Source organism: Hippichthys cyanospilos, chromosome 8 (genome assembly GCF_059441005.1).
Source record: "Hippichthys cyanospilos isolate Australia breed blue-spotted pipefish chromosome 8, RoL_Hcya_1.0, whole genome shotgun sequence".
Taxonomy (NCBI): Eukaryota; Metazoa; Chordata; class Actinopteri; order Syngnathiformes; family Syngnathidae; genus Hippichthys; species Hippichthys cyanospilos.
Window position 1 is genome coordinate 1,353,698 of NC_142376.1, and position 24,902 is coordinate 1,378,599.

Below are 24,902 nucleotides of genomic sequence, written 5' to 3' on the forward strand. Positions count from 1 at the left end.
TTCTATCCCAACGGGGAAATGTTATCCCGCAGGTCATATGCTTGACACCAGATCTTGTTTTCCATTCAAATCATTCACCCAAGCAAAAAGAAGCAACCCCTGTCCGCTTTAATGCGAAGGGCATTTGAAGGCTAACTAGCACATGATAGGCCAAACAACATGAAAGCGTCAATCATTTGCTTAGCTGAACACAGCATGAGGCTCGATTAACGTTTGGGCTTTGGACGAGCGTTTGTCGGGACAGCTAAAAGGACATAATAACACGGGGTTACTCACAGACGTTGCCGGTATTGTCGAAGCTGTTGAGCACTTCGCTAACTCGGAGAGGACCCGGGTCGTCCCTAAAATATTAAAAGCGGATTACGGCGCGCTTACTTTAGAATTGGGACTCAAGTGTTTTGCATACCTGAGGAAGGCACTGAACTGGGGGGAGACAACGCTAGTGTACTCCACCCACTGCTCCTCTGAGGTTTCGCCAGGCTCTTGGGACTCGACCTTGCTCCTGCTGAAGAGGTCAAAGGTGGCGAACCTGCGGACGGACGCCTGTTTGACTTCCGGGTTGTCCACCTGCTTCCGACGCAAAACCTGGGGGGAAAAAATAATTCCTTTTCAAAATGAGAAATACATCAACAAAGAATCGGCTATCAAATTAAGCATCAACCATTTGAACAAACACATAAATTAGGACATTCAACAACACACATTTGCTTTTTACTGATGCTTGTCTTGGATTTTTTTTTTAAAGTCACGTGCCTGTCAGATTATAACCACTCTCAAAAAAAAAAACAATGCTTCGGCAGTGGATTGTTATATGCTTTAAATGTTATTTGTGCATGAACTATATATATATATATATATATATATATATATATATATATATATATATATATATATATATATATGATGACTTCTTATTGAGGTTATCTTTGGGTTTGTAAAGAGCACTTTTTGTTTTAGATATAACGGTTTTAATGACACAATTTCATTCTTAAGAAGGACGATTATCATGCAATGTCTGCTGCATCTGTAAAAAAAAAAACAAAAAAAACTTCTCACTCGATGTGTAGACATCGACATGATTTTTTCCCGGCTTTAGACGGGGTGAATGCATTTTATTACCTGTCTGAGGAGGGTCCACCTGGCTCGGGCAACATCTGTGGAAACACTATCATGAGATGTGCGGGATTTAGCAGCACAAGACTTGTCCTCGTTCATGTTTCTCCTCTCAGAATGACTTTGAAAAGTGTTCAGATGAATACAGGAAGGACAGCTCGTTAAAGGCAGCAGAGCGGTGATATAAAAAAATGTCTTTTGTGTTCAAAAATACACTGACACGATTGTAATCTGCGGCATTGGCGATACCTGTTAAAAAAATCATAGCACTTCCGTACACTTTGGAAACTTCAGACATAGTAGTAGCTTTCAGAGCAGTCGATCGAGATTTTATAAATGAAGCGAGGTTGTAGTTAACTCGGGAATTGATTAGTTTTCTCTGTGCGTTCTGTCTACGTCACTCACATTTCGACTAACAGCATGGCCGCTGATGCTGATAAACTTCTTTCAAGACGCGAAAGAATTGTGAAATGATCTAATGGCTGTTTTTGTTGCACGCCGCTTAGCCGCACGTTTTTTGACTTATCGCTCACGTTGTCAGGATGTTTATGCCGCCAAGCGTGTCAAGTGTCGCGACTACGCGAAAGTAAGTGTGGCCGAGAAGGACGCTGCGTTTAAGGACCACTTTCAAACTAGGGGAAAATCAAATAAAAATATTTTGGGAAGCGCTTAAATTGTTTTCTGTTTTCAATGTGTTTTTTGGAAACGGTTAAATTGTTTTCTGTTTTCAGGGTGTTTTTTGAAAGCGTTTAAATTGTTACCTGTTTTCAGGAAACACCCTCATCTCATCCAAGTGGTGATCTCGATCGCTACAATGACTTGAAGGCGTGCTTCAAGAGACACCTAAGGGCAATTTACAGCAGGTTCTCAAACGTACCTGACCACTCTGCGGTAATCATTGTGGAAGTGAATAGAATTCCAAGTGGAAAATAAGGCTAACAAATCACAAAAACGATCTGTCTTGACGCAGGTGTATGGTCGTCACCATGTTTATTTTTTGGAAGGAAACAGCATCTACAGAATGGAGAAGAGAAACAGTAAGTAAATATAATTTGAGGCAGTTTATTTTTTAACATTTTTCACTTGTAGCCAATGTATGCACAATGCCACGGCTTTTTGTGTAATATTTGATTTTCCTAAATCCTCACAATGTTTTGAGTGATCACCAAAGGCCTAATATGAAAAAGATTATAGGGCTGTTCCAACAAGATAGCGATACCGGGAAAAATACCGATACTGCGTGTATATGCTGTGTGCACTTTCATGCAAAGCATATCCTATTGGCCTAAACGCTCAATAAATGGCGAGGCAGCATTTTCATGTTGAAAAAAAAAAACTTTTGTACTTCATGAGCGTGCCATTCTTTAAGTTTAAAGAAAAAAAAATCCAAATGGGGCGGCATTGGAATCGTATCAGTATTGTCTCATAATGCGCAGGTGTCGGGATTGGTATCGAAGCTAAGGTGGTATCAGAACAACACTAGAAAAATAAATGTTTCATCTGCATTGCTAATAAAAGCATCCGTTTGCCCGCAGGTGGCTCAGAACCAGAGCGGGTTCTCGACCTGGAAAGTGTCTCCGCGGGCGAGACGCCTGAGTGGACTGTGCAGAGAATCCGACTTTCCCCTGGGGAGAAGCATCTTGCTGCCACTGTGAAGACACATAACACAGAAACTACAAGGTCAGTATCGTAGAAGAGAACATTGACGTTTTTGTCCGTTACGTCTCCAATCATGAATAGATGAGGTCATGTGACATCTCACTCAGGTGCGTGGTGGTGAAGCTCGGGCAAAGAAACATTGCAGTACTCACATTGGACAATGTTTTCAGCTTCGGTAAGTATGATTTAATCCTCGTGTTTATGTCTTAACAGCAATAATGTCCCTGGGTCATTTTGACCCGAGGCGTGTTGATTCGCCCAAACAAGTCCGAATAGTGTATAATCCAAATTCACTATGTTGTTTTACCAAATGGGTCAGTTGGACCCGCAACGTAACAGGAGGGTTAAAAAAACAAAGAGCATAATTTCATGTGAGGATGGCAACAAACATTGTGACGTTTGTGTTTTGTAAGAATGGGCCACGGACGAGGTGTTGTTTTACACCATCCAGGAAGGTTTAAAGTGCCGAAAAGTGTGTCGTCTGGACCTGAGCCCGAACGGAAACGCCACATGCTCCGTGTACGAGGAATCGCAGCCGGAGTAAGTAGGACTCTCCTTAAAGGAGATGAATGAATTTGGATTGATTTTCACCGCTTTTAATTTTACCGTTTTTAATCATCAAAAAATGTTTCCATTCACCCGCGTGAGGTCATCGGACGATTTCCGTCAAACGTGAAGATTTCTAACCCGAAATGAATTTTCCGAACCTCAGCGTTTTTGCGGAGGTGTCCCTGTCGAGAGATGGCCGCGTGCTGAGTATCGCCTGCAACAGCAGGAGCAGCTCCCAAGTGTTTTTCGTGGACGTCTCCGACCCACGTCGGGATCCCGTCCTGGTTCAGAAGCGCCAGCCGGACCTCTTGTATCATGTGGAACACTGGAGACGCAACTTGATCATACTCGCTAACACGGGGCCCGGACGGGAATATCAGGTAAGGATAGTAGAAAGAATTCATGAAAACCTGGCCGGATTAAATCTTTTTGCGGGCTGGATCCGGCCCGCGGCCCATATGTTTCACACCGCTGCCGAATCGGGATCCCTCACTACAGCAATATCGTTATTGGAACAACACGAGAAACAACCAATCCCAGCTCACCTGTTTTTGAGTTGGGTCATGCGACGTTGACAAAATGAGCCGTGATTGGTTGTTATTTCGAGTTTTATTTGACCGTAATTAGCTGAGAAAAAGTCGATTAAAATAATAAGAGCTGGCTCGCCCCCTTGAGGTGGTGAAGGCCCCGATGTCCGAGCCCTCGATGATGTCATGGGACGCCGTCTTCAGCCCGCCCCCGGGCACGGTGCTCAAAGACATGGACGTGGTCGGGGATTGCTGCGTACTGGTTGCCGCGACGACGGACAACGAGCTTGAGCTGATCGTCTTCCCGCTCTCCCGACCGAGGGACGCGTACACTCTGCAGGTGGGTACCCCCCCCCCCCAAAAAAAAAAAAATATATATATATATATTTATTTATTCCACCTTCCTCTGCCTGGCCTGTGGACTTGAAGTGTCCCTGGTGGGCGTGCACCGTGGAAAGCAAGCGTCCAGGACTTGCGGAGCAACGCGCCGCCTTGGAGTTCCTGATCTCTTCGCCAGTCCGCCCCCCGCTGTCCTACAGTCTTCACCCCGAGGAAGGCTTCCTCTCATCGGGCGTGGGAGAAAGACTCTCTCCGTTTTTAAAGAAGCAGAGAAACTATATCACTGCACGCTTGAAGGCTCGCAGTCAGGTACCAATGCTGGACGTCAAGCGTTCATGAGCTGAGCTGTTGTTTTTTTTTCCTTACAGGATTAAGGCCAGTGAGGAGGAAAAACAAATTGGCAGGCTTCTCATTTTTAACTCAGAATTCTGACTATTCTTTGGTTTCTAATTTTCTCAGAATTCTGAGACCAAAGTTAGAATTCTGGGAAAAAAGTTAGAATTCTAGTTTTGTTTTTTTTTTGTTTTTAAATTCTCACTTTTTCCAGACTTTATTCTCACAATTCTCATGCTAAGTAAAAATTAAGATTTTCCTCTCAGAATTCAACTTTGTAAAATAAAAATAAAGTAACTTAAAAATGATACTTATGATATAAAAACATAATTCTAAGATTAAAAAAAAGCCTTCTCAGGATTCTCATTTACAATCAGAATTCCAAAACTAGAAATAAAGTGACTTACATGATGTCCTAACTCTGCCAAAAGTGAGTACCAATCTGTGGTGTAGGACGGCACTTTAGTGCCAGTGACGCTGTTTCACGGCGAGGCGTGTACGGAAGCCACGCCCCTGCTGGTGCACGTCTACGGCGCTTACGGCCGGGACGTCAACATGCGGTTCTGCCCGGAGAAAAGGTTTCTGCTGGAGCGGGGCTGGGCTCTGGCTTACTGCCACATAAGGTAACATCCGCCGCCATGGGCGGGCGCCGGACGGCAACACGCGCAATGACGGAGCCGTTCGGTAGAGGCGGAGGGGAACGAGGCCTGGCGTGGCACCGGCAAGCTACCCTGGAGCAAAAGCACAAAGGAGTGGAGGACCTTCAAGCCTGCTTGGCTCACCTCTTCTCCTCGGGCGTCTCCGCCCCTTCCGGGACCGTTCTCGCCGCCTGCAGCGCCGGGGCCGTGCCAGTAGGGGCGCTGTGCAATAGACGGCCGGACATGATGCGGGCGGTGGTCTTGCAGGTAAGACTTGAGATGCTGATGCAGCAAAAATTGAAGCGTTCATGGGAGGGCTTCAGGATCTTTAATACCACTCGTGGTTGGATGGCCCAGTTTTCCCAAATTATTTTTTTTCTACCAAAAAACCCTTTGCACTGGCTAGGTGGACAACCATTGTACTGTAAAACCCACAAAAAAAAAAAAATCTGGAAAATGTTAACAACATGAGTTAGCTGTTCTATGTCCATACTTTGACAGAGCCCTTTCCTGGACGTGCTGGGAACGATGGTGGACCCCAAAGCGCCTCTCACGCTGGAGGACAGGGAGGAGTGGGGGGACCCTCCGGGCAACCCTGACCACAGGCTCAGTATCGCCTCCTACTGCCCGCTTCACAACATCACCCCTCAGGTAGACACTCCAATTGGAAGTTTAGAGATGTACAAATAAATAGTAAGCAAAAAGCGCTCATAAAACCTACCTGTCGAGCAGATTGTGGCTGTTGATCGATAGCTCGGTGGTCATGCCTCCTGCCTCTGATTGGTTGTTTTTGTTTTTTCTCAGGCACAGTCTTTTGGTTTTGTTGATGGCACCACTTCACTGTGTTGCGAGCAACAACTAATCGGTTATCAAAGAAATCGATAATTTGAAGTCAAATCTAAAATTTCTCCTTCAAATTTCATGAAATTATTGACAATACTTTGCGATAGTAAAACTGCTCTAAGAGAATGACCAATAGTAGTATCGGATGTCATTTTACTGTCAGTCCAGTAAAAATGGATCTTTGACGTCTATATTCGTCAATGGCAGTAAATGCATTACGTTTCCTCCTTTTTCAGCGCTACCCGTCGATGCTGCTAACAGCCTACGCAGACGACCGCAGGACGCCTCTGGCCGGTGTCTTGAAGTACGCAGAGAAGCTTAAGACGGCGATGAAAACTCACTTCAAAACATCGGGCGAATCAGGTACATCTACGCAAACCTCGTGGAGGCGGAGCCACACGTGAGCCGTCTAAGTTGGAAAGCGGAGGTCACCTTGCGGCGCGTCTGCGCGTGCCCGCTAATTGCACTCATCCCCTCGAGGGCGGCAGCCTCTCTTCGCCCCTCTCGCTTCTAATCGGCGCTCATCGTATCGGCCGTCTCGACTTGTTCATACGCCCGGAGCGGCGCGGAGGAGGGCGGGGAGTCTGCGTCCGTGCGCATAATCTGGCCTCTCCCGAGTCTATTTGATAAAAGTGCTGATGGCGCGGCCCGGGCCCATTAGCATGGTAAGGAGATAGCGTATCAGAGCCAGAGATTAGACGGTGCCGACTGGGAGCTGTCAAGGTCAAGACCGCGCTTGTCAAACAGCCGCCACCGCCGAGGTGGGGGGGATCGGGGCGCGCTGGGTACATCGCCATTCGAAGAGGATGGGCAAGCAGGGAGGAAGAATCTATTGAAATTGGCTCGATTTTCTTGCAGAACCTCAAGCAAATATAGTCGTGAACATCCAACCTGGAGCCAATCACGTGGGACCGGATGACTGGGAGTCCATGCTGGACCAGGTAAAAACTAAATCACGCTTTTTAAAAATTGTTGTTTGAGTTGACTATTTTATTTCATCAAGTGAACACGCTGCAAGAACACACACACACCTGCTAACGTGTAGTCTGAAGTGGTCCAACAGCCTGTTAATACTCGATCTTGTTCAGCCACAAAGAGAGACACTTTTTGCTTAAGACTACACCAAGCTGTCCTGTCCTACCTGCCACAGGAAGCCCTCCAGCTAGCCTTTGTCTACAAGGAGCTTCAGCTGGAGCCCCCTGGTCCTCCCCGGAGGAGTAAGAGACATAACAAAGTCATGTGACGGTAGCGGACTCTACAATGGAAGACGCGCGTGTTAGCAAGTATAGAGAAGATCCACGGCGCTTAAATAACAAGCCTTCTCCGAGACATAACACAGGCCCGGGTGCTTGGCGCTGAAGGCGGCGCGGGCGGAAAACTCAAACATCAAGCCCTCTCCCGCCCCGGTGGAGACGGCGGACCTGCTGAGGGCTTTGCCGTCGCGGTCCCGCTCGGTGCTCATCAGGACCCGCAGGTTCTCGGGCAGCTCCTCCACCGCCGACAGGTCGGTGACGGCCGAGCGCCGGCCCAAGTTGAGGACCAGGAGGAAGGCGCGATCCAGGCCGTCCAGCTCCCGGAGGTAAACGAAGACGTCCCGGTCGGCGTGGACGTAGCAGAACCAGCCCCTCTGGAGGGCCAGCTCCGATTGGCGCAGCGCGCTCAGGCGCCGGTACTGGGACAGCGCAGAGCTTTCGTCTTGCTTCTGGACCTGGAGGAACATGTGGAAACGTATCTTCTGATATATATTTTTTTTTTTGCGGGGCGTTCATTACCTCCACGTTGACGCGGGCGTAGTCGGGATGCACGGGCAACCACGTCACATTGGTCTTGTTGTTGAAGCCCGCGTTGACATCCGCGCTCCACTGCATCGGAGAACGCTGAGGAGCTCCGGCGCTCTGCAACAAACACACTTGATTGGACGCAAAGTAGACCGCTGGACCTTTGGACCTGACCTTTGAAATATTTCTTTTCCAGGTTATACATTACTTGTACATACTTACTTATATATTACTACTATGTTTAATAATAATAGCAAGCTTACAAATACAACTAAATAAAAACTACAAATAAAAAATGTCAATTATAAATCATGAATATTTTAATATATATAACTTTCATAATATTTTAAATATTGCTATTTTACAAATATAAAAACATAAACCCAAATGAGTTTGTGGTATTGTAAAGAAACGTGGTTTTACCGCCGGGTGGCCAACGCGACTGTGACCGACGTTGACGTCCTCCATGCCGAGCTCCTCGCCGTAGTAGGTGGTGGGCGTACCGGGAAGCGTCAGCAGAAGCATGTTGATGACCCGCGTGTAGCGCTGACCCGCCCTGGAGGCGACGCGAGCCGTGTTCTGGTTCCCGACCTGAGCCGCGGAAAAGGGACAATGACCGCGTTGCAATTAGGGCCAATAATAAGGCGGCCGTGCCACTCACCAGCCAGTTGGGCCAGCGTCCCGCGGGCATGTTGCGCATCCACAGATGCACCAGCTGCTTGACCCAAAGCCCGCTGGCGTTGAGGGGCAAGTCCGCCAGGTACAGATTAAAGGGCAGGTCGCTCTCTTTCACCAGAGGCGTCCCGTAGTACATCATGGTCTTTTCCACCTCTGGGCCATCGTACGACTCGGTCGCCATTAACCTACACGCGCGGGGTAAAGTAAACGCCTTTTCTGCATGGTAGAGGCGCAAACAGCACCGCGATACCTGTATCTGCCCGGTTCCCTGCTGAAGACGTCCATGTGAGCCCGCCACTCCCTGAGCATGTCGTGCAGGCCCAGCTGCGTGGTGGTGAAGTCGTGGTGGAGGTCCCGTTCGGACGTCACCGACTCCTGGAACGCCGCAGAGCATACGGTACTGTGCTATGAACGCCCACAAAGCAGATTACAGCATTGCCCAACAATTTCATAAACGCTTCTGAACATTTAGAGCAGGGGTTCTCCACATTCTCACTGATGTTCCTTTTACAAAGAATGGAATCCAATCTTTCCTACGGTACCACCTAGGTGTACGTACACATAGCAGACAATACTTTCTTGACCTAGAAAGATCTGCCAAAATAAATAAATCATTAAAGGAACTTGCTTGGATTCTGCTGAAACAGCAGTTGAAACTCTTGTGAAGGCGGCATTTTTACTAGCTGAGAATCCTGTTATAACGTGCAATATGAGATAGCAGCCCGCACCTGATTGGCTGGCTCGTAACTGCATCTGATTGGCTAGAGAGCCATAAAACTCCGGTGAAGCGCAGCTTGGCCCTGAAAAATGATTTGAGTGAAATGTCGCCGTATAATAATGCCGTGGCGCGATGGGGTAATCCACTCAAATATGCCTCTAATCTTTCTGAGAACAAAAAAAAAAAAAAAAGTGATTTCTGAATGAAAGTCCTAAGCAGACTAGCGATGGCGGCAAAACTCACAGGAGGCTTGTCGGGGTCCACCTGGGGCTCGTCCCTCAGGTGCGCCGCCTCCAGCAGGTGCTTCACCGCATCCACGCGGAAGCCATCCACACCCTTGTCCAACCAGAACTGGATGATGTCCTGAAATTAAAGTTGTTAAAAAAAAAAAAAAAAAAAAAAAGTAATTGTCACTTGCACTTTGAGCCACAAGACAGTGACAACTGGAGTTAATATGTAATATCGTAAAGGTGTCTCAGCACATGACAGGCCAAAACAACACTGATTGTAAACGTTGGTTTTGCTGAGAAAGATTATTCTCTTATAATTTAAAGGGAGGTCATCCTAAAAATTTTCTTTACCATAATATGTTATGTGCACCATCATGTGTCTTAGAATGGCAAGCTGAATAATATTGCTTTTGTGATATACAAATTCAGCAGCAAAACGTGACGTTTTTTATGCATTTAATTGGGCGGCCATTTTGTCATTTCCCGTCGACTGAAAATGACATCACACTGCCAATCGGTTGCATTTACATCATTTTACATTTCAATGTGTTATTTCATGGATGATGCATTTTAAATGTGAAATCTAAAGAACCCCCAGATGTAGCATTTTACTCTAGAAAGGGGATGTTAAAAAAAAAAAAAATATATATATATATATATATATATATATATATATATATATATATATATATATATATATATATATAAGGCCCACTCGTGTAAGCACAGCCTTCTACTTAATATTGTGTTTATGAAAAACGAACAGAGCAGCAAAAATGCCCTTTTCATCCACCGTTTGGCGGCCATTTTGCCACGTCAAGTGAAAATGACAGTGTCAAAGGGCTCGTCAATGTATCTGCTGGCTTTTAAGCTCAGGACAAAGCCACGTCTAATATGAAAATATTCCTTTGGCGCCTCTTGAGACTTTAGTATCAAAGCGACCTTACAAGGATCTCCTGGCGGACACGGGGGCTTCTGAAGTTCAGGTCAGGTTGCTCCTTGAGGAACTGGTGCAGGTAGCACTGCCCTCGAACTGCATCGTACGTCCAAGAGGAGTTCCCGAACACGCTCACCTAAAAGAAGGGATGTAGATCGATTCAAAGTGGAACCAAAGGCATTTTTTTGGTTATTCTGATGAATAATTCACCCATTTCCCTCAATCTCTGGTCACGGTCATATTATTCCGAAATCGACGTCAAGATGCCTCGGAGCTCGCAACGTCACGGGGACCGTGGTTTGAACCTCTCGGATGGTAGCGGTGGCATTACCCAGTTATTGGGCTTGGGTCCTGTGGCATTGCAGTCAGCCCAGACGTAGTAGTCGTCGTAGCTCGGGTGTCTGCTGCGACTCAGGTTAAACCAGCGGTGCTTGTCGCTGGTGTGATTGGGAATGAAGTCCATGATGAGCTTCAAACCTGGTGGCGGATGAAAACGAGTCACGTTCCGTTAAGCGTCCAGCCGCCGCCGCGGCTTTCCGAAAACCGCTCGAGGGCTTCACCTAATTTATGCATCTCCGCCAAAAGATCATCAAAGTCCTGCATGGTGCCAAAGAGCGGGTCGACGGCCCGGAAATCCTCCACGTCGTAGCCGGAGTCCCTCATGGGAGAGCGGTAGAAGGGATTGACCCAAACCGATTTGATGTTCAGGTACTCGAAATGGCCCAGCCTCTGCTGAATGCCTTCAAATGGGACACATGCGAACCGGGCGTCAGAATCCTCAACGTTGGTTCTCATGTTTTGGAGATGTTGAAAATGAAAACCAATGTCGTACGTGCCACTGGGACGAATGGCAAACGACCCGTGGAGAGAAATTGCCCCACTGGGATAGAATGGGGAATTTTGGAGTGAAAAATGTTGAATTTCGGGAAAACTGACACATTGATATTCTGTAGAAAATTGTGAATTATGGTGAATTTCTGTTGTTTTCTGTATGATACTGTATATAATCGAGCTAGCATTCGAATAACATTTAATAAATTTGGAAAAAACAAGGGAAGTACTCGACAACTTCTCCCTACTCCTTTTGGAAATGTAAACTGTACTGAACCACAAAATATATTGTTGCAGAGTTTTTCATTTAGATTTGTATTGTATTACAGCATATTTTCAATGAAAAAAAAATTCTGCCTCGCAATGTCAACAGCGCGATAGGCAACGATGGCGACTCACCTTTGAGGTCTCCCACTCCATCCCCGTCAGAGTCCATGAAGGAACGGGGGTACACCTGATAGATGGGGGATGCCTGCCACCAGCTGAGGCAGCGCGGCGACAGCACCACCACGCTGACGGTGATGGCGATCAAGGTCAGCGTGCACACCACGATCAGCCAGAACAGGATCTCCCGCGGGACTCGGTAGCAGGCCCGCGACGAGTAAAGCAGCAGAACCTCCTTGGGCATTCCGGCGTAGGGCTTGATCTGCGTGTACTCGTCGGGGGGGTCCGTCACTTTTGCATCTGGCTCCACCGGGGTGGCGCTGATGATGTCCTCCGCAGGCTTGCCATCTTCCAAGTCCTGGAAAGCCGGATTGCGGGTGATGAGCTCCATGCGGTCGCTAACTTTGTGGCTGGAATGCGGCAGCGGGAGTCTTTCTTCATGTGTTTGAGGTCCTTTGACTTATCTCGCTCACGCACGTGCGCTGATAGCGACCTGTGGACTGTGGGGGAGGAAGGAATGCTTACAGATTAGTTTGGTCACTCTCTGCAGAAGGAGCTTGTCAGGTTGTTGGATTTTGCAAAGCGAAACACGGATAGAAATTCAAATATATGTGATGCGTTTTCACAGTCAGGCTTTTCTCTGAAAATGAAAACTGAGAATTCATTTTCAAAATCAGATTAGTTTGGAGTTGACAAAAATCTTGAGTGACAGATGTCCGTTTGGGGGTTTCTACAAAAACAACCTCTTTAATGTTTGGAAATTCATTTCTTAATTTCTTCTATCAGTTTCATGGTACTGATCTTTCTAACTAGGAAATAAAACGGCTCGTTTGCTCTTACCGTGCCGCGCCATCTTGCAGCTCAAGCGACGGGCTCTGAAACGTGCATCCATCCATCCACCGTGAGGAAATCAATTTACGACTCCTTTAAATTGAAATGCCAAAATGCATCGGTATCAATGGCTCAAAACTTATTGCCGTCACATAAGATTGGTTTTGTGAAAACGCATGTTTAAATTTAGTGTGCCTAATAGTTTGATATTTTTTGCTGAATGACAGAAAAACACTTTTGCAATTTCTGCACAATTAATGAAGTATTTGATCAAATATGAAGATGTGTTGGCATTTACCTGATTGGCTATTTGCGGCGGCCTATATTACGAAGAACATTCTGCCGTGTCTGTTCACAGAGAAAGGCACACAAGCACAACGCTGCTAATGCAAGAATGAATTACATATTTGGCAAAGTAATACTTGTTGACATTTACCTGATTGGCTATTCGTCGTGGCGTAGATTGCATCCAACTTTTAAGCCATACCTGTGCAGAGAAAAGCACACAAGCGCAACGCTGCCAACGTACACATTCAGTCAACAAAGGATGGTTGGCTCCTTTTTATTCCAGGGCAACAGACGCCAGAGGGGGGAAAAAAAAACTATAGTTTCTTCATTGGGTTAAAACAATCTTTTTATTGACGTTTACGGTGTAAAAAAAAAAACAAAAAAAACAAAACCAGGTGAACTCATAGTATGAGTGAAAAACGCAGTGGAACAAACATCATTTGTCTGTAATCAAACTAAACAATGAATTAGGGAAATACGGTAATTATGTCCATATGTCAAAGGTAAAAACAAGGCTAGTTTGGGTTCTCTTTTTTTTGTACGCAGCAAGACAGCCAAAACCGCTGCAACTTGAAATTATTTTTTTAACAATAAAGAATGAATGTGTTCATTTTATAAAACGTTGTCATACACAGGCATGCACCTTTGGGAAATTTCTGACTACCAGCCATCTCAAAATATTTGAAAATGAGCTACTTTGAAAACAATCTTATGAATGCAAAGATTCACGTACAAAAAAAATGATACAATAAAATAGAAAGCAATTGCTTTTGTTGCTGCACCTTCATCTTGCAAAAAAAAAAATCTTCAGAGGCCAACGTGACAAATTAGTCAATAATGCAGTCTGTCAGTCAATAAACTGTTAGAACATGTTTTGTTAAGAAAAATATTAATGTCAATACCAGTCCAATAAACACACACATCCCCAAATTTTATGACTTCTTTTCTATTTAGAAGAAAAAAAAAATTACACAAACAAAAAAATAAGATACAGAATTTTCTTTGGACGATGACACTTCGGCATTTACACCATTTTTTTGGAATGTGTTAAGTAATCCAAATGTAAAAGTATTACCAGTTACAAAGCACTTTTTCTTAAAACAGTGGTTCTTAGAATTTCTTCAATGATGTAGCCCCTATGAATTTTTTTTTCCAGCAAAGTATCCTTGAACCGCCACAAAAAAAAAAAAAAAATGAAGAAGATTGCTGTGCCATCCTTGTCCGACTAAAGTTTGATACTACATCAGTAGTGGTATTTCTTGGCGTACTTTATTCAAGAACTCCAGAAACTAGATTGAATCGTCGGTTTGATTTCTGGCTTGTCTTTCAGAAAAAGAAGTCACTAATGTTTTGCAAAGGAGTCAATATAACACAATTTAGCAGTGTTACCTAATGTTCCAATCAATTTGCTCTTAATTTGAAACAAAAGTGTACCGCTACAGCACTAAAAAAGCATTAAGTTAGATCAGGGGATCAAGCTGCGGCTCTTTCGTCCTTATTTTGCGGCTCTCCGTGGTTTGGGACAAATTTTGGTTCAGATCGGCTACGTGGACGACGTAAGTGACGCAATTGAATTGCAGTCAATGACGTTTGTATGATTGGGTGATAGGGCGACATCTATAGGACACGTATGGTGCACCAGGACACGAAACTTGACACGGCCTTCTAGATTAAAAGCACATATTGTGAGATATAACTGAATATTAAAATCGAAATTGCACGAAGATAACACAAAATGTCATCTTAATGCCCGTGTGTGTGAGCAGGCATGGACTCAAACGTTGGGTCAGTCTGCTAATTCTTTTCTTGAAACCAAGAAGGTAATAAGCTTTGTTAACAGGAACACCAACAAAAGCTAAATGACAGGGAACATAAACAGGAAATACTGCGTGACCTTCCAAAATAAACTTCTTTTAATGCCCGTTTGTGAACACGGATGGATTCAGACGTTGGTTTGGTCTGCTTGCTTCTTTTAATGAAAATAATGTGGTACAACCTTGGTTAACAAAAGCTGCTGTAAGCAACTCCTCCGGCTGCTAACACCCAACTGATTTTGGCTAGCAGTGTTATTTACTCCGTGGAAACCAGGTAAAAACGGCTCTTTGAATGTTAATGGTTGCCGACCCCTGGGTTAGAATTTCTGATACCTGCATCTCACGTACCCAATGAAGGCCGTCCAATGGGGGTACCTTTGCAGTGACGGTTACTACCAAAAACACTCAACATGTCAGGAGGTATATGTGCCATAACAAGACAGACTTTCAGAGGTAAACGCACAATTTGCCATTGTTTATTGAACTCACAATGGGAAGTGAGCCTCCGCTTTTCGTCACACACACCTTCTTTGGATCGCTATAGTGTAGGAATACTAGAGTAGCACGACGTATGAACAGAGACAAATCACATACGCGCAGATCGGGCCAATCTGCTGGGTTTAGAAGAGGAAAAAAATAACTCAAAATATAAATATCTTGTATATTATTCTGAAGTTATGATATAAATTATTCTTAACAGTTATTCTACACATGACAACAAAGCGTGTTGGGTCCTATGAATATCAACCAAGTGGCAAGTTAAGGAAGCACGTGCAAAAAGGATTCGCCACAGTTAGAAAGACACCTGACGGACGTCTTTTTTGGATTGCAGAGAGGGATTTTGAATGATGCCATGTTTAGGTGTGGTCTAAACACATTCAGTCTTTGGACTTTGTGGCGAGAAAAAAAAAGGTTTAAAGTCCATGAGGTGGTTTTCGGCTTTCTGTTTCCAAGCAAGTGGAGACCATCTGTCCAGCTGGGAGGGTCGGGGAGCTTTGGAAATGGTTAACAGACATGTGAGGTTCTCCTTTTTTGTTTTTGGGATGGGGGAGTCAGTTAACTGATGCTTCCTTCATAGGTGAAGGAAGGAAAGAAACTTAGGTTGAGGTGGACTTAAAAGTCTAAATCCAGGAGCTTTTTTTGTCCTTTATAAAGTCCTTCAAGCACATCAGGAACTTCTACCAGTGACACTCCAAATTGGCGGCGCTCTGGAGGACAGGCGCCAAGAGAGAAGAAGGAAGGTGGGGGGAGGGGGGTATTAGGGTGAGGGGTGAGAAAAAGAAGTCAAATTAGGGACAGAGGGAGGAAAAGACTTTGGTTATCATGAATAGACGCTTCCAGTGAGACACCTGATCACAAAATCTAAATTAATGCAGGGGGGAGTCACCCCCCCCCCCAGGCCTGCAGAAGAGCTTGAGGGACATTCATCTTGTTGACAGTAAGTGACAAAGACAGGGACTTTTTGCCGCAGCGTGCAGTTGAAGACCAGCCCGCCACGATGGGGGGTGGCGCATGCATGTTTGAGCGCACGAGGACAGAAGGACAGGGGGGACAGTCCATTGTCGGTACACAAGACGCGCCTCCGCATGCTAGCGTTGAGCGGACACGGACGGGAGGAGGGGGGTCAACACTGGCGGCGGCCGCTCGACATGCCTGCGCGACTGAGCGCGTGGGCCCGTAAGGGCGGTGGTGAGAGGAAGTCAAAGAGGGGGAATAAGGAAGCAAGGGACGAGGGGGCAATTTCATAGCTCGTCACTTACCAAATGAAACAGGAGGGCTGCGTTAATCAGAGGGGGTATATAGTTAGACTCTCTCAATCCCACTATGGCTTGATGTGCGCTGCAGCCTTCAAGTGGACAATTTCCATTAAACTAAGATCAGCATTCTGTCTGTATTGTTTATCATGCAGCCTTAATGTTGTGGCCTGTAATTGTATAATTAATAAGCATTAAAATCTGGCCATGAGGTACGATAGCATTCATGTAAACTGTCTTGAAGCACAAGAAAAACTGGTTGGTCCTGAAAGAAACACACAAAATTTTGCGGAAGAGCAAAATTGCGGACCGCAACATTTAGTAGCATTTGACAGTTTAATGCGGCAAGGGGTGGACGTCCAAAACGTGGCCCGTTTCCTGCATGTACACAGCTGGGAACTAACTCCAGTATGGCAGGGTGCTCTAAACAAAAGTAGTAAAGAGGTGCTCCATCAAACATGGCTAACAATGGGGGGTCTGAACAAACATTTAGGGACAACAACACACTTCAAACATGCCTCTCAAAAACGTGCGCACTAACAAACTCGCAATCGCCTTCAGCGTAAAACTGCAAATAGCGGCGCAATCATTTCGACTTGTCAATTGATGACGAAGCTATAAAGTCTTGGATAGCGTGGCGGATACTGACCCCTTCTTCTTCTCTGTATGGACTTAGACTGTTGTACACCGCTTCGATGACGTTTTGTCTGCAAGAAGAACAGTGGAATTAAACTCCCCCCCATTATATTCACATTAGGGGTGTCCCGATCTGACGCATCATCTATCAGCATTGGATTATATCAGTCTACGGACAAAATCTCTGATAGTGGTTCTCCTCCGCTCCCGTTCTTCTATCAGCAGCGAGTCATATTTTCCTCACCAACTCTGGCATGTCCCTTCTAAAATCTATCCATCCATCCATTTTTGAGAGTCACTTGCTGGTGCCTATCCCAGCTGCCTTGGGGCAGTAGGCGGGAGACACCCTGAATTGTTTGCCAGCCAATTCCAGGGCACACAAGAGACGAACAACCATTCACGCAGCCAATCACACTTAAGGACAATTTAGTATGGCCGATACACCTGCCATGCATGGTTTGGCGCGTGGGAGCAAGCCGGCGTACCCGGAGAGAACCCACGCGGGCTCGGGGAGAACATGCAAACTCCACACGGGAAGGTCGGAGCCAGGCGGATGTGAAGTTAGGTACATGAACTGAGATGTTCTATAATGTGATTCCTTTTAGTGTTGGCATGTTGAGGTTTACCCAAAGATAAAACACCTTATGGTGGCGGTGAGGGGGGGCTCTTACTTGCTGGCAAGGCCTCCCCCTGGCGGCAGAGCCGGCATGCCGCTGTCAGTGGATAGGTTCCTCATCACCGTGGCCAGGTCAAGAAAACCCTCGCTGGCTGGGCGTGACAACATGGCTGAAAACCACAGCGAGAATACGTTAGACATGAGGAACATCCGCTGAGAGCCCACCGGCGAGGACAAATCCATCCATCTATCCAGCAGATGCTATATGTATTGTTGATTTTTATTCTCTGTTCAATAAATCATTATCAATCAATTCATATTCGACAAACACCACGAATCAGAATACCATCTTTTGACGTCCCCTTTAAAAGATGCATGCAAGTTAGTTGATGGTGGCAAATTGCCATTCCAAAGTTGATCCAAAACATTCCTGTCTTCTTTTTTTGGTCCACCATCAGTAGATGATCCCAGAAGCCAAACATTTACATTAGAGTGGAATACTAAATGACTTCATTCCACTCCAAGACGCCAATAAATCTATTCGGTGAACATCTATTTGTATGTTTTGAGCATAATGTCAACCAGCTGGAGAGCCTTTTGTCCATGAGAAGAACTTAGAGGCAAACAAGCAAAATAATAATAAAAAAAAGCTTTAAGGCTCTCAAGGGGGCCGCAATGAAGAAGCCAATGGGGGAGCAGAGAAAAGACACTGCATGTCTGAGCGAGGGAGAGAAGAAAACGATGTCGGAGGGACGCAAGGGGGCGAATAAGAAAGGGAAATGCTCGCTGAAATGGAAAAGGAGGTCATGATGGTGACATTCTTCTGCATGGTGGGAACCAACTCGGGCGAAGGTTAGACAATAGAGTAGAACCGAACAATTTTAAGAAAAATTCTACGTTTGACAGATTCAATTCGCCATTTTTTTTTCCCCAGGCAACTTTCAGTGCAGTATGACAGAAAATACATTTATATATCTTGTACCACCTTAGCCAAAGCAAGTTATTTTAATTTTATTTTATTGTGTTTCTATATGTTCAATGAATCTAAATCCATCCAACCATCCATCCATTTCCTAGAGCCGCTTATCCCCACAGGGGTCGTAGGCTTGCTGGCGCCTATCTCAGCTGGCTTCAGGCCATTGGCGGGGGACACCAGAATCGAAATCAAATCAATATAAATATGCAATTACGTGGAATAAGGTAGTAAAAAATACATTTAACCCAATAGATTGTTACATTTTTGAAATGCTACAGAAATGTAAGACTGTATGTTAGTGACTCCTTGTCTGTCTTTGATGAAAGTGCTACTTGTAAGTAGGCGAGTTTGTCACCACGGAGGATCCGCATCACGCAGCTCAATCGGTACACGTGATAGACTGTGTATAAGGCAGTGCTGCTGTAACGCAAGCTAGCTTGGCACCCAGCGCTGCCAACCAGCCGCCAAAGAAATTACTTCCGGGAGAATGGGTGACAGTGTGATGTAGATGTGACTTTTTTTTTTTTTTTTTTTTTTTTAAACCAGTGTTCCCAAATCATGTCCACGGTAGCGGATGGCTAACTGGTGATCTTAGGGTATAGGAGCTTTTTGGAGGTCTCAATCTTGTCTGACGGAGCAACTTGAGTCAAAAATGATATATGGTTACACTGGAGCTGCTTTGAAAGACAGAAAAAAAAATACACATACAACAGGCCATGAATCCTCACCTTCCACGCGAGACTCAAGGTACTGGTTGAGCTCGGCATCTCTCCTCACAGCTTGCTCGGACACTTTGGGAGTGTTGGGCAAACACACTAACACAACACTCATGTTATCCCGGCTCCCCTAGGGCGAACGGGAGGGAAGAGGAAACGGGTGAGAGTAGGTATAACAGAGTCGGCGCGAGTCCGCCGTTATGCCGCACGCGCTTTCGAGCAAACCTTGTGCAGGCAGGTGTCCACCACTTCATTGCAGACTCGCTCCAGGTCATCGGATACCTCCAGCCTGGATTTGACAAACTCGCACAGCTCCTCGTTCGACATGACGTCCCAGATGCCGTCGCACGCCAGGATGACAAACTGATCCTGCTCGGGGGTCCGAACCATCTCGTAAACCTCCGGCTCGGGGCTCACCAGCTGCTCGGTGGGGCCCCTGCCAACCACGCACTTGTAGTCGTAGTCCCCCAAGGCCCGGGACACGGCCAGCGAGCCGTTCACCCTCTGGATCATGACGGAGCCGCCGGCGTTCTGGATGCGCTCCCTCTCGCGCGGGTTGCAAGGCTTGTGGTCGTGCGTGGAGAAGCACACTTGGGAATTTCGGTACAAAACGGCTCGCGAGTCGCCGCAGTTCATGAAAAAGAAATGCTCGGGCGACAGCAGGACGCCCACGGCCGTGGAGCCGCTTCGGTCCATGCCGTTCCGCAGGTCCGAGAAGCTGCGCATGTGCTCGTCGATCCTCAGGAAGCCCGCCCGGATGCCGGCTTTCACCGCTTCCACCGAGGGGGCCGCCTCTACCGGCGAGGCGTCTGTAGCGCTCTCGGATCCGGCCGGCGAGCTCTGCGCCCCCGCCGCCCCGAAGCTGCCGCTGATGATGTGCTCCAGAAGGTGCTTGGCGCAGTAGTTGGCAACCCTGGAGCCCGCGTGGCCATCGTAGACGGCAAAAAAGGACCAGTCCGTCAGACCAGGTGCGGGCAGACCCAGCGCGGCCGTGTGGGCGTCTTCCATCTCCACTCGCCAGCCCTGCATGGAGCTCAGCCCGTAGCGGATGCCGTTGCCTTCGCCGTGGGCGTTGTACTTCTCCGTTTTGGGCTTGTCCAGGAAGGCACCCATGGCTCCGCTCTGCAGAGACCCACGGCCGCCTGTAATAGAGAACACACAAGACAGAGGGGACTGAAGCGACACTCTGAATTGAATAGCAAACTCGAACTCAACTATATGGATAAACACCACGTGTTTTAATTGGAGAGCCACGATCTATGTAATCACAAAAGTCAGGGGTAGACTTATAATCGCGTTTTTGTCAAATTCACCCAAATTGCAGGAAAACAAAAAAGAGGGGGTTGTGGGCCAAATTATGAGCGAGGTCGAGCTGTACTCCAAGAAATACGATACTCGATTAAATGTGATTTGAAAATAATGAACTAAACCTTGATGTGAGCTTACTAACGACTCGACATTAAAAATCAGTTGATCGATTTTCAATCATGAGGAGTTGGAATTTGGAATCCGAACAGTCCGGTGAGGCTGTAGTGAAGTCAGCCTTTATTGAGCCCCAAGTCCGAGTCCAAGTCCAGACCCAAGACAGTAAACCTTGTATTTCTCAGACTTTAAGGCGCATCTGATGATAAAATGCAGTCTGATAGAAGAGGTCTACATTGAGACATTTCCATATATAGGGCACACCGAGTTATAAGACATATTTACGTAGATTAATGTACATTAAGAAAAACTAACCAGCATACCAGAGGAGTCAAATTTACACATACGCTTGATTTTATGGCACACTGAGGATTTTTGAGAACATCTGCTGTATTCTCTAAAAAAAAAAAAAAAGTAAGACGATAGTGCGATGTTTTCCAGGCTGATAATTGGCGTGACAATACCTCTGGCTGTCCTCAACTTTGGTAGAGATTACAACCCTAATGGCTTTCAAAACACTACTCCCAGATTGCCTTAGCAACACATTGTTTTGGTTTGCGGTTATTTTAACAGCGCCAAAAAAATAACTCAAGCCAGAAGCGGTGGTAATTACTCTCAGTCACTTTGGTTTATGCTTAAACGGAAAGGCACCGTTTTAAGAGCTTCCTTGGCACCAATGGACGCCAAGATAACTCTGGAGCATTTCTTATTGGCCCATTCAGTCAGCACCTGAACATCATCAGCTAAATGAATACCATCGAGTTGCTAGAAGGGAATGAGACACACACCTGAGGATACGATACTACTTGGACAGCAACTGTCCAAAATAGTAGTCGTGGAAGTAAGAAATGGTTCTCAAATCAGGGTACGTGAAGGCATTTTCTTCCAAGGAGTTAATGCAGGTATCAGCAGATCTAACTATAAAGCGTTTTAATGCTGTGACATAAACAGTAGGTTTTCTTTTCAAATTAAGAGCAAATTAAGTGGAACATGAAGCAACTTATTGCTCATGCGTTATAGTGACGTCATTGCAAAATGTTGTAAATTTTTGTTTTGTAAGTTTTAAATGCAGCCAATGTTATGCAGTTTACTTTCTGGAGTTGAATAAAATACCACAACAAGTTGAATAGACACGTGTGGGACAGCTCTTTTATTTATTTATTTTTTTTAATCAAAAAAAGCTTTTGGTTGGGAAGGGCGTACTTTTCTGAAAAAACGAATTCACAAGGAAGAAAAAGTTTAAAAAGTTGGGATATGAGGGCCGACACCTGGCCCAAGTTCCACTTTTCAAAAGCAGTTTTACGCCAACTAAGTAGAATTCCGAATGTGGGATTTGAAGTTCTTGCTTTAAAATTACGTTATTGTACTTCTTGAAAACTACCGTATTTTCCACACTATAAAGGCGCACCTAAGCCTTCCGTTTTTTCAAAAGCGCCTTATAGTTTGATGCACCTTACACGGTGCATTATTGTATCGGTCTGAAGAAAAAGCGGTATCAAAACATTCCTAAAAAACAAACAAAAAGCTTGAGAACCACTGACCGACAACAAAACCAACTTGAGAGCGACATAAGCGACGTCGCGGCATTGGGGCATCTCCATAGATACGCAGGTTGGGGTGGCAGTTGAGAGGGATTATGGGGATTCGTTTCAGGTGGTTGCAGCATGCAAACATGTCACGGTCGGCCCTCTGCTAATCGTGGAAAGTCTTGCCCTTGTAGGCGTCGCAAGGTGACATGAAAAGCCTGATTGAAAGTCAGGTGAGCGAGATCAAGAGGGTCGAGGGATCCAGACTAGCAGGCTTCTTTTAACAAGCTAAGTCAATTTACTGGTTAGCTGCTGATGGGATGCGCGCCGGCCAGGATCAGCCTGTCAAAGGCAGACAAACACACGGGCGCCAACTTGTTCGCGGCCCAAAAGCTCACATCTAACTCCCGTTTACTGCCATTAAAAGTGCATTATGTTAAAGGTCCTGCGAATTGGACTCAAGCCAACTTTACATCGCTGGTTAGACATCTAACGAATAATCAAATCACTGTAGGTATTTAATGCTTTTACAAGCGAGGAGGACAGGCCAGGGATATCTTAAATCGCCCATGGTTGATGACTCATCGTAAATTGCATCGGAAGCAGTCGTTTTCCGGGAAGGGCAGCACTTTGAATGGACGTGGCCGGTCATCGCCAGCGCGGAACCTTGGGGAGGGCCAAATGCGGCTCGCCGAGCATCCAAGCTGACCATAGGAAGGGAGAGTGAGATGTGTCCTCTTTTGGATCAGGGTGAGTGGTTAGCAACTGTTTTTACCTGGCCAAAGATGAAAATTGTGCAGATCCCTCCTTTTCCCAAGAAATGCTTTACTATGAACACACTCGAAAAATGGGTTCACCAAAAAAATTGGTTAACTTTGACCAGTCAAGTTGCGTGTCAGACCGAAGCAGTGATTAAAACAAGTCACTGAATGTTTATGTTTTAGACTTTTCAATTTATCTAAATCAAGCACCAATTTTAATTGGAAAATTCCCACATGCCTAAATATATTGTACTTACCACCATATCGTTCGCTATTTTTAGGGCACAGCAGCAAAAATTGAGCAAAAAACAATTAATTTCACGGACAAGCCGCACCAGACTTTGAATACTTGACTTAACTTTTCTCAAACCATTCAACATCTGCAGGGTTACGTTATGATCATTTCCAGTGTTTGAATGGAGTTCAGAAGCCACGCCTACTAGTGTCTTGAGATCAGGGACGACGACTTGAATTTTCACGGTTTTGGACACTCATTTACCTTACTTTTCTCAAACCATTCAACTTCTGCAGGGTTTCCATGAACATTGAACGTTACATGATCATTTCCAGTGGTTGAGTGGAGCTTGGAAGACATACTTTGTAGTGCCTTGAGAGTGAGGACAATGGCTTCAATGTTGACACTTTTGAATACCTATTTACTTTTGTAGACCATTCAACATCTGCAGGGTTTCTGAGAACATTGAACACGTTATGATCATTTCCAATGGTTGAATGGAGCACAGATGACACGCCTACAAGTGTCTTGAGAGCTGGGATTAAGGCTTGAATTTTTACGTTTATGAACATTCGGGTACCTGACTTTTCTCAAACCATTTAACTTCTGCAGGGTTTATGTGAACATTTAACACGTTGTGATCATTTCCAGTGGTTGAAAAGTGTTTATTGTCTTAACGAGCATGTTATCAAGGTGGCGATCACCCAAAGTCCAGTATTAGCTTTACCACTAGCAACGTGAGGTGATAGAGAGCACAGACGAAACCAAATGCAAACACATAAAGGCCTTTTAGACGTGGCCACACTTTGCGGCAGTTGCATGACTTTCATATGGAGACGCTAACGTTAACATGTATGAAAGAAAGTGTCACTCACACAGAAATATTAAACCACCCAATTCCAGAAAATTTTGCATTTTTTTCCCAACCACCCAATGGGCAGTTAAACTGGCTTCACCACCATCGAAAAAAGTGGTTCGAACGTTAACGCTAATTGCAGACGAGCTGAAATGGACAATAATTAAGAGGTGGCTAACTTGACAGTTGTGAAACTGTCAATATTAGCTTATTAGGTTTGCGCTATGAGCTTTTGTCCAGTCCGTGTACTCACCGTTAAAAGAAGATGCGGGGTCTCGTCCGTGTGGCTCGAGGGCAGGTCGCGTTTAAGGAGCCGGGCTTGTTGTGATAGGCTTAGCGCTCCTTACACGTTAGCATCTGCGCTCCATCGGCCGCTAGCCACCTCGCACGGATTCCAAGCTAGCCGCTCACTTCGCCCTCCCGCCCGTCTCCGCGTACGGCTCTTAAAGTCATGTTTGAAAGTGGTGTCGGGCGAATACGGGCCGGCTACCGGTTGACGGGGAGCATAGTTGTTCGGGCGCGACGCAAACGGTAAGCTAATGTCGGCTAAAGCTAAGTTAAATGTATGAAGCTGGATGACGTTCTTTTCAACGTCCAGCGAGGGGGCGGGGTTAGGGCCCGCTTCGCCTCTCTGATTGCGCGAGCACTGATTTGAGCTTGCGTTTTGATTGGCCGTAAAAGATGTCGCTCATTGGTTCTCTGACGTACTGTCAACACTCGACAGCTGGCGTGCTATGAAAAAACACTGTGTGGGCATTGTGCACTTTATTTGGTACACAAGCCAACATCGATTACTGTAGATCGGGTAAAAGATACGTTTTTAAAAAAAATTATGTAACGTATTAAAAACATGCACACTACATTTGTGTGCGTGTTATACGGAAAGGTTTTAATGTAGCACTTTTCACTAAGGG

The 24,902-nt window shown here is 45.7% G+C and overlaps 4 protein-coding genes across 15 annotated transcripts in view; 1 reads left to right on the top strand and 3 right to left on the bottom strand.

Moving 5' to 3' along the window:
• The window catches only part of camkmt (calmodulin-lysine N-methyltransferase), a 114,099-nt gene extending 112,703 nt beyond the window's left edge, over window positions 1–1,396 (bottom strand). Inside the window, exons 1-3 of one of the 2 annotated variants that reach the window (XM_088420814.1) lie at window positions 1,120–1,396; window positions 407–585; window positions 277–341 (exon numbers count right to left, since the gene is read on the bottom strand). In XM_088420814.1, coding sequence (XP_088276940.1) covers window positions 277–341; window positions 407–585; window positions 1,120–1,215 — 340 coding nt within the window. In that variant the 5' untranslated portion in view covers window positions 1,216–1,396. The remainder of the gene's footprint in view (window positions 1–276; window positions 342–406; window positions 586–1,119) is intronic. The other variant, XM_088420813.1, reaches the window with a different exon arrangement.
• On the top strand, window positions 1,167–8,068 carry prepl (prolyl endopeptidase like). 2 transcript variants are annotated; one of them, XM_088420804.1, is made up of 15 exons: window positions 1,167–1,699; window positions 1,885–2,004; window positions 2,084–2,150; window positions 2,649–2,793; window positions 2,880–2,947; window positions 3,186–3,312; window positions 3,485–3,701; window positions 3,997–4,188; window positions 4,278–4,496; window positions 4,974–5,143; window positions 5,209–5,425; window positions 5,660–5,809; window positions 6,238–6,364; window positions 6,860–6,942; window positions 7,005–8,068. In XM_088420804.1, the coding sequence occupies exons 1-15, from the start codon at window positions 1,592–1,594 to the stop codon at window positions 7,005–7,007; spliced, it is 2,013 nt and encodes a 670-aa protein (XP_088276930.1). In that variant the 5' UTR covers window positions 1,167–1,591; the 3' UTR covers window positions 7,008–8,068. The 2 variants fall into 2 exon arrangements, with proteins under 2 accessions (XP_088276930.1, XP_088276929.1); XM_088420803.1 differs by having other exon boundaries at window positions 1,168–1,699; window positions 7,152–8,068.
• Window positions 4,811–12,949, bottom strand: slc3a1 (solute carrier family 3 member 1). Of its 2 annotated transcripts, none has more exons than XR_015866325.1 (13): window positions 12,687–12,860; window positions 12,398–12,481; window positions 11,573–12,057; window positions 10,903–11,082; window positions 10,674–10,819; window positions 10,353–10,478; window positions 9,419–9,538; window positions 8,708–8,832; window positions 8,441–8,642; window positions 8,203–8,370; window positions 7,774–7,896; window positions 7,143–7,709; window positions 4,811–5,998 (listed from the first exon to the last, which is right to left on the bottom strand). XR_015866325.1 is itself a non-coding variant. In XM_088420805.1 (13 exons), exons 4-13 carry the CDS (start codon window positions 11,946–11,948, stop codon window positions 7,278–7,280), a joined length of 1,998 nt encoding a protein of 665 aa, XP_088276931.1. In that variant the 5' UTR covers window positions 11,949–12,057; window positions 12,398–12,481; window positions 12,687–12,736; window positions 12,825–12,949; the 3' UTR covers window positions 6,971–7,277. The 2 variants fall into 2 exon arrangements, 1 of the variants encoding a protein (XP_088276931.1); XM_088420805.1 differs by lacking the exon at window positions 4,811–5,998 and having other exon boundaries at window positions 6,971–7,709; window positions 12,687–12,736; window positions 12,825–12,949.
• Window positions 12,950–14,944: 1,995 nt separating this feature from the next.
• ppm1ba (protein phosphatase, Mg2+/Mn2+ dependent, 1Ba) lies at window positions 14,945–24,585 on the bottom strand. Of its 9 annotated transcripts, none has more exons than XR_015866327.1 (7): window positions 24,242–24,585; window positions 19,414–20,330; window positions 19,201–19,318; window positions 17,522–17,666; window positions 16,894–16,951; window positions 16,251–16,267; window positions 14,945–15,698 (listed from the first exon to the last, which is right to left on the bottom strand). XR_015866327.1 is itself a non-coding variant. In XM_088420811.1 (7 exons), coding segments are annotated over exons 2-7 (1,197 nt in total). In that variant the 5' UTR covers window positions 20,302–20,330; window positions 24,242–24,585; the 3' UTR covers window positions 14,945–15,697. The 9 variants fall into 9 exon arrangements, 6 of the variants coding, with proteins under 6 accessions (XP_088276937.1, XP_088276933.1, XP_088276936.1 ...); XM_088420811.1 differs by having other exon boundaries at window positions 17,552–17,666; XR_015866326.1 differs by having other exon boundaries at window positions 16,251–16,951; window positions 17,552–17,666.
• Window positions 24,586–24,902: the final 317 nt, after the last annotated feature.

Coding starts and splice junctions, on each gene's coding strand:
- ppm1ba (XM_088420806.1), bottom strand. CDS start 20,301: ATGGGTGCCTTCCTGGACAAGCCCAAAACGGAGAAGTACAACGCCCAC. Junction 19,319..19,413: donor TGGACACCTGCCTGCACAAG/GTTTGCTCGAAA, acceptor CGTTCGCCCTAG/GGGAGCCGGGATAACATGAG. Junction 17,667..19,200: donor CCTTGAGTCTCGCGTGGAAG/GTGAGGATTCAT, acceptor TGTGGTTTTCAG/CCATGTTGTCACGCCCAGCC.
- slc3a1 (XM_088420805.1), bottom strand. CDS start 11,948: ATGGAGCTCATCACCCGCAATCCGGCTTTCCAGGACTTGGAAGATGGC. Junction 10,479..10,673: donor GACCCAAGCCCAATAACTGG/GTAATGCCACCG, acceptor CCCTTCTTTTAG/GTGAGCGTGTTCGGGAACTC. Junction 7,710..7,773: donor ACGCCCGCGTCAACGTGGAG/GTAATGAACGCC, acceptor ATGTTCCTCCAG/GTCCAGAAGCAAGACGAAAG.
- prepl (XM_088420803.1), top strand. CDS start 1,592: ATGGCTGTTTTTGTTGCACGCCGCTTAGCCGCACGTTTTTTGACTTAT. Junction 1,700..1,884: donor AGTGTCGCGACTACGCGAAA/GTAAGTGTGGCC, acceptor ACCTGTTTTCAG/GAAACACCCTCATCTCATCC. Junction 6,365..6,859: donor CAAAACATCGGGCGAATCAG/GTACATCTACGC, acceptor ATTTTCTTGCAG/AACCTCAAGCAAATATAGTC.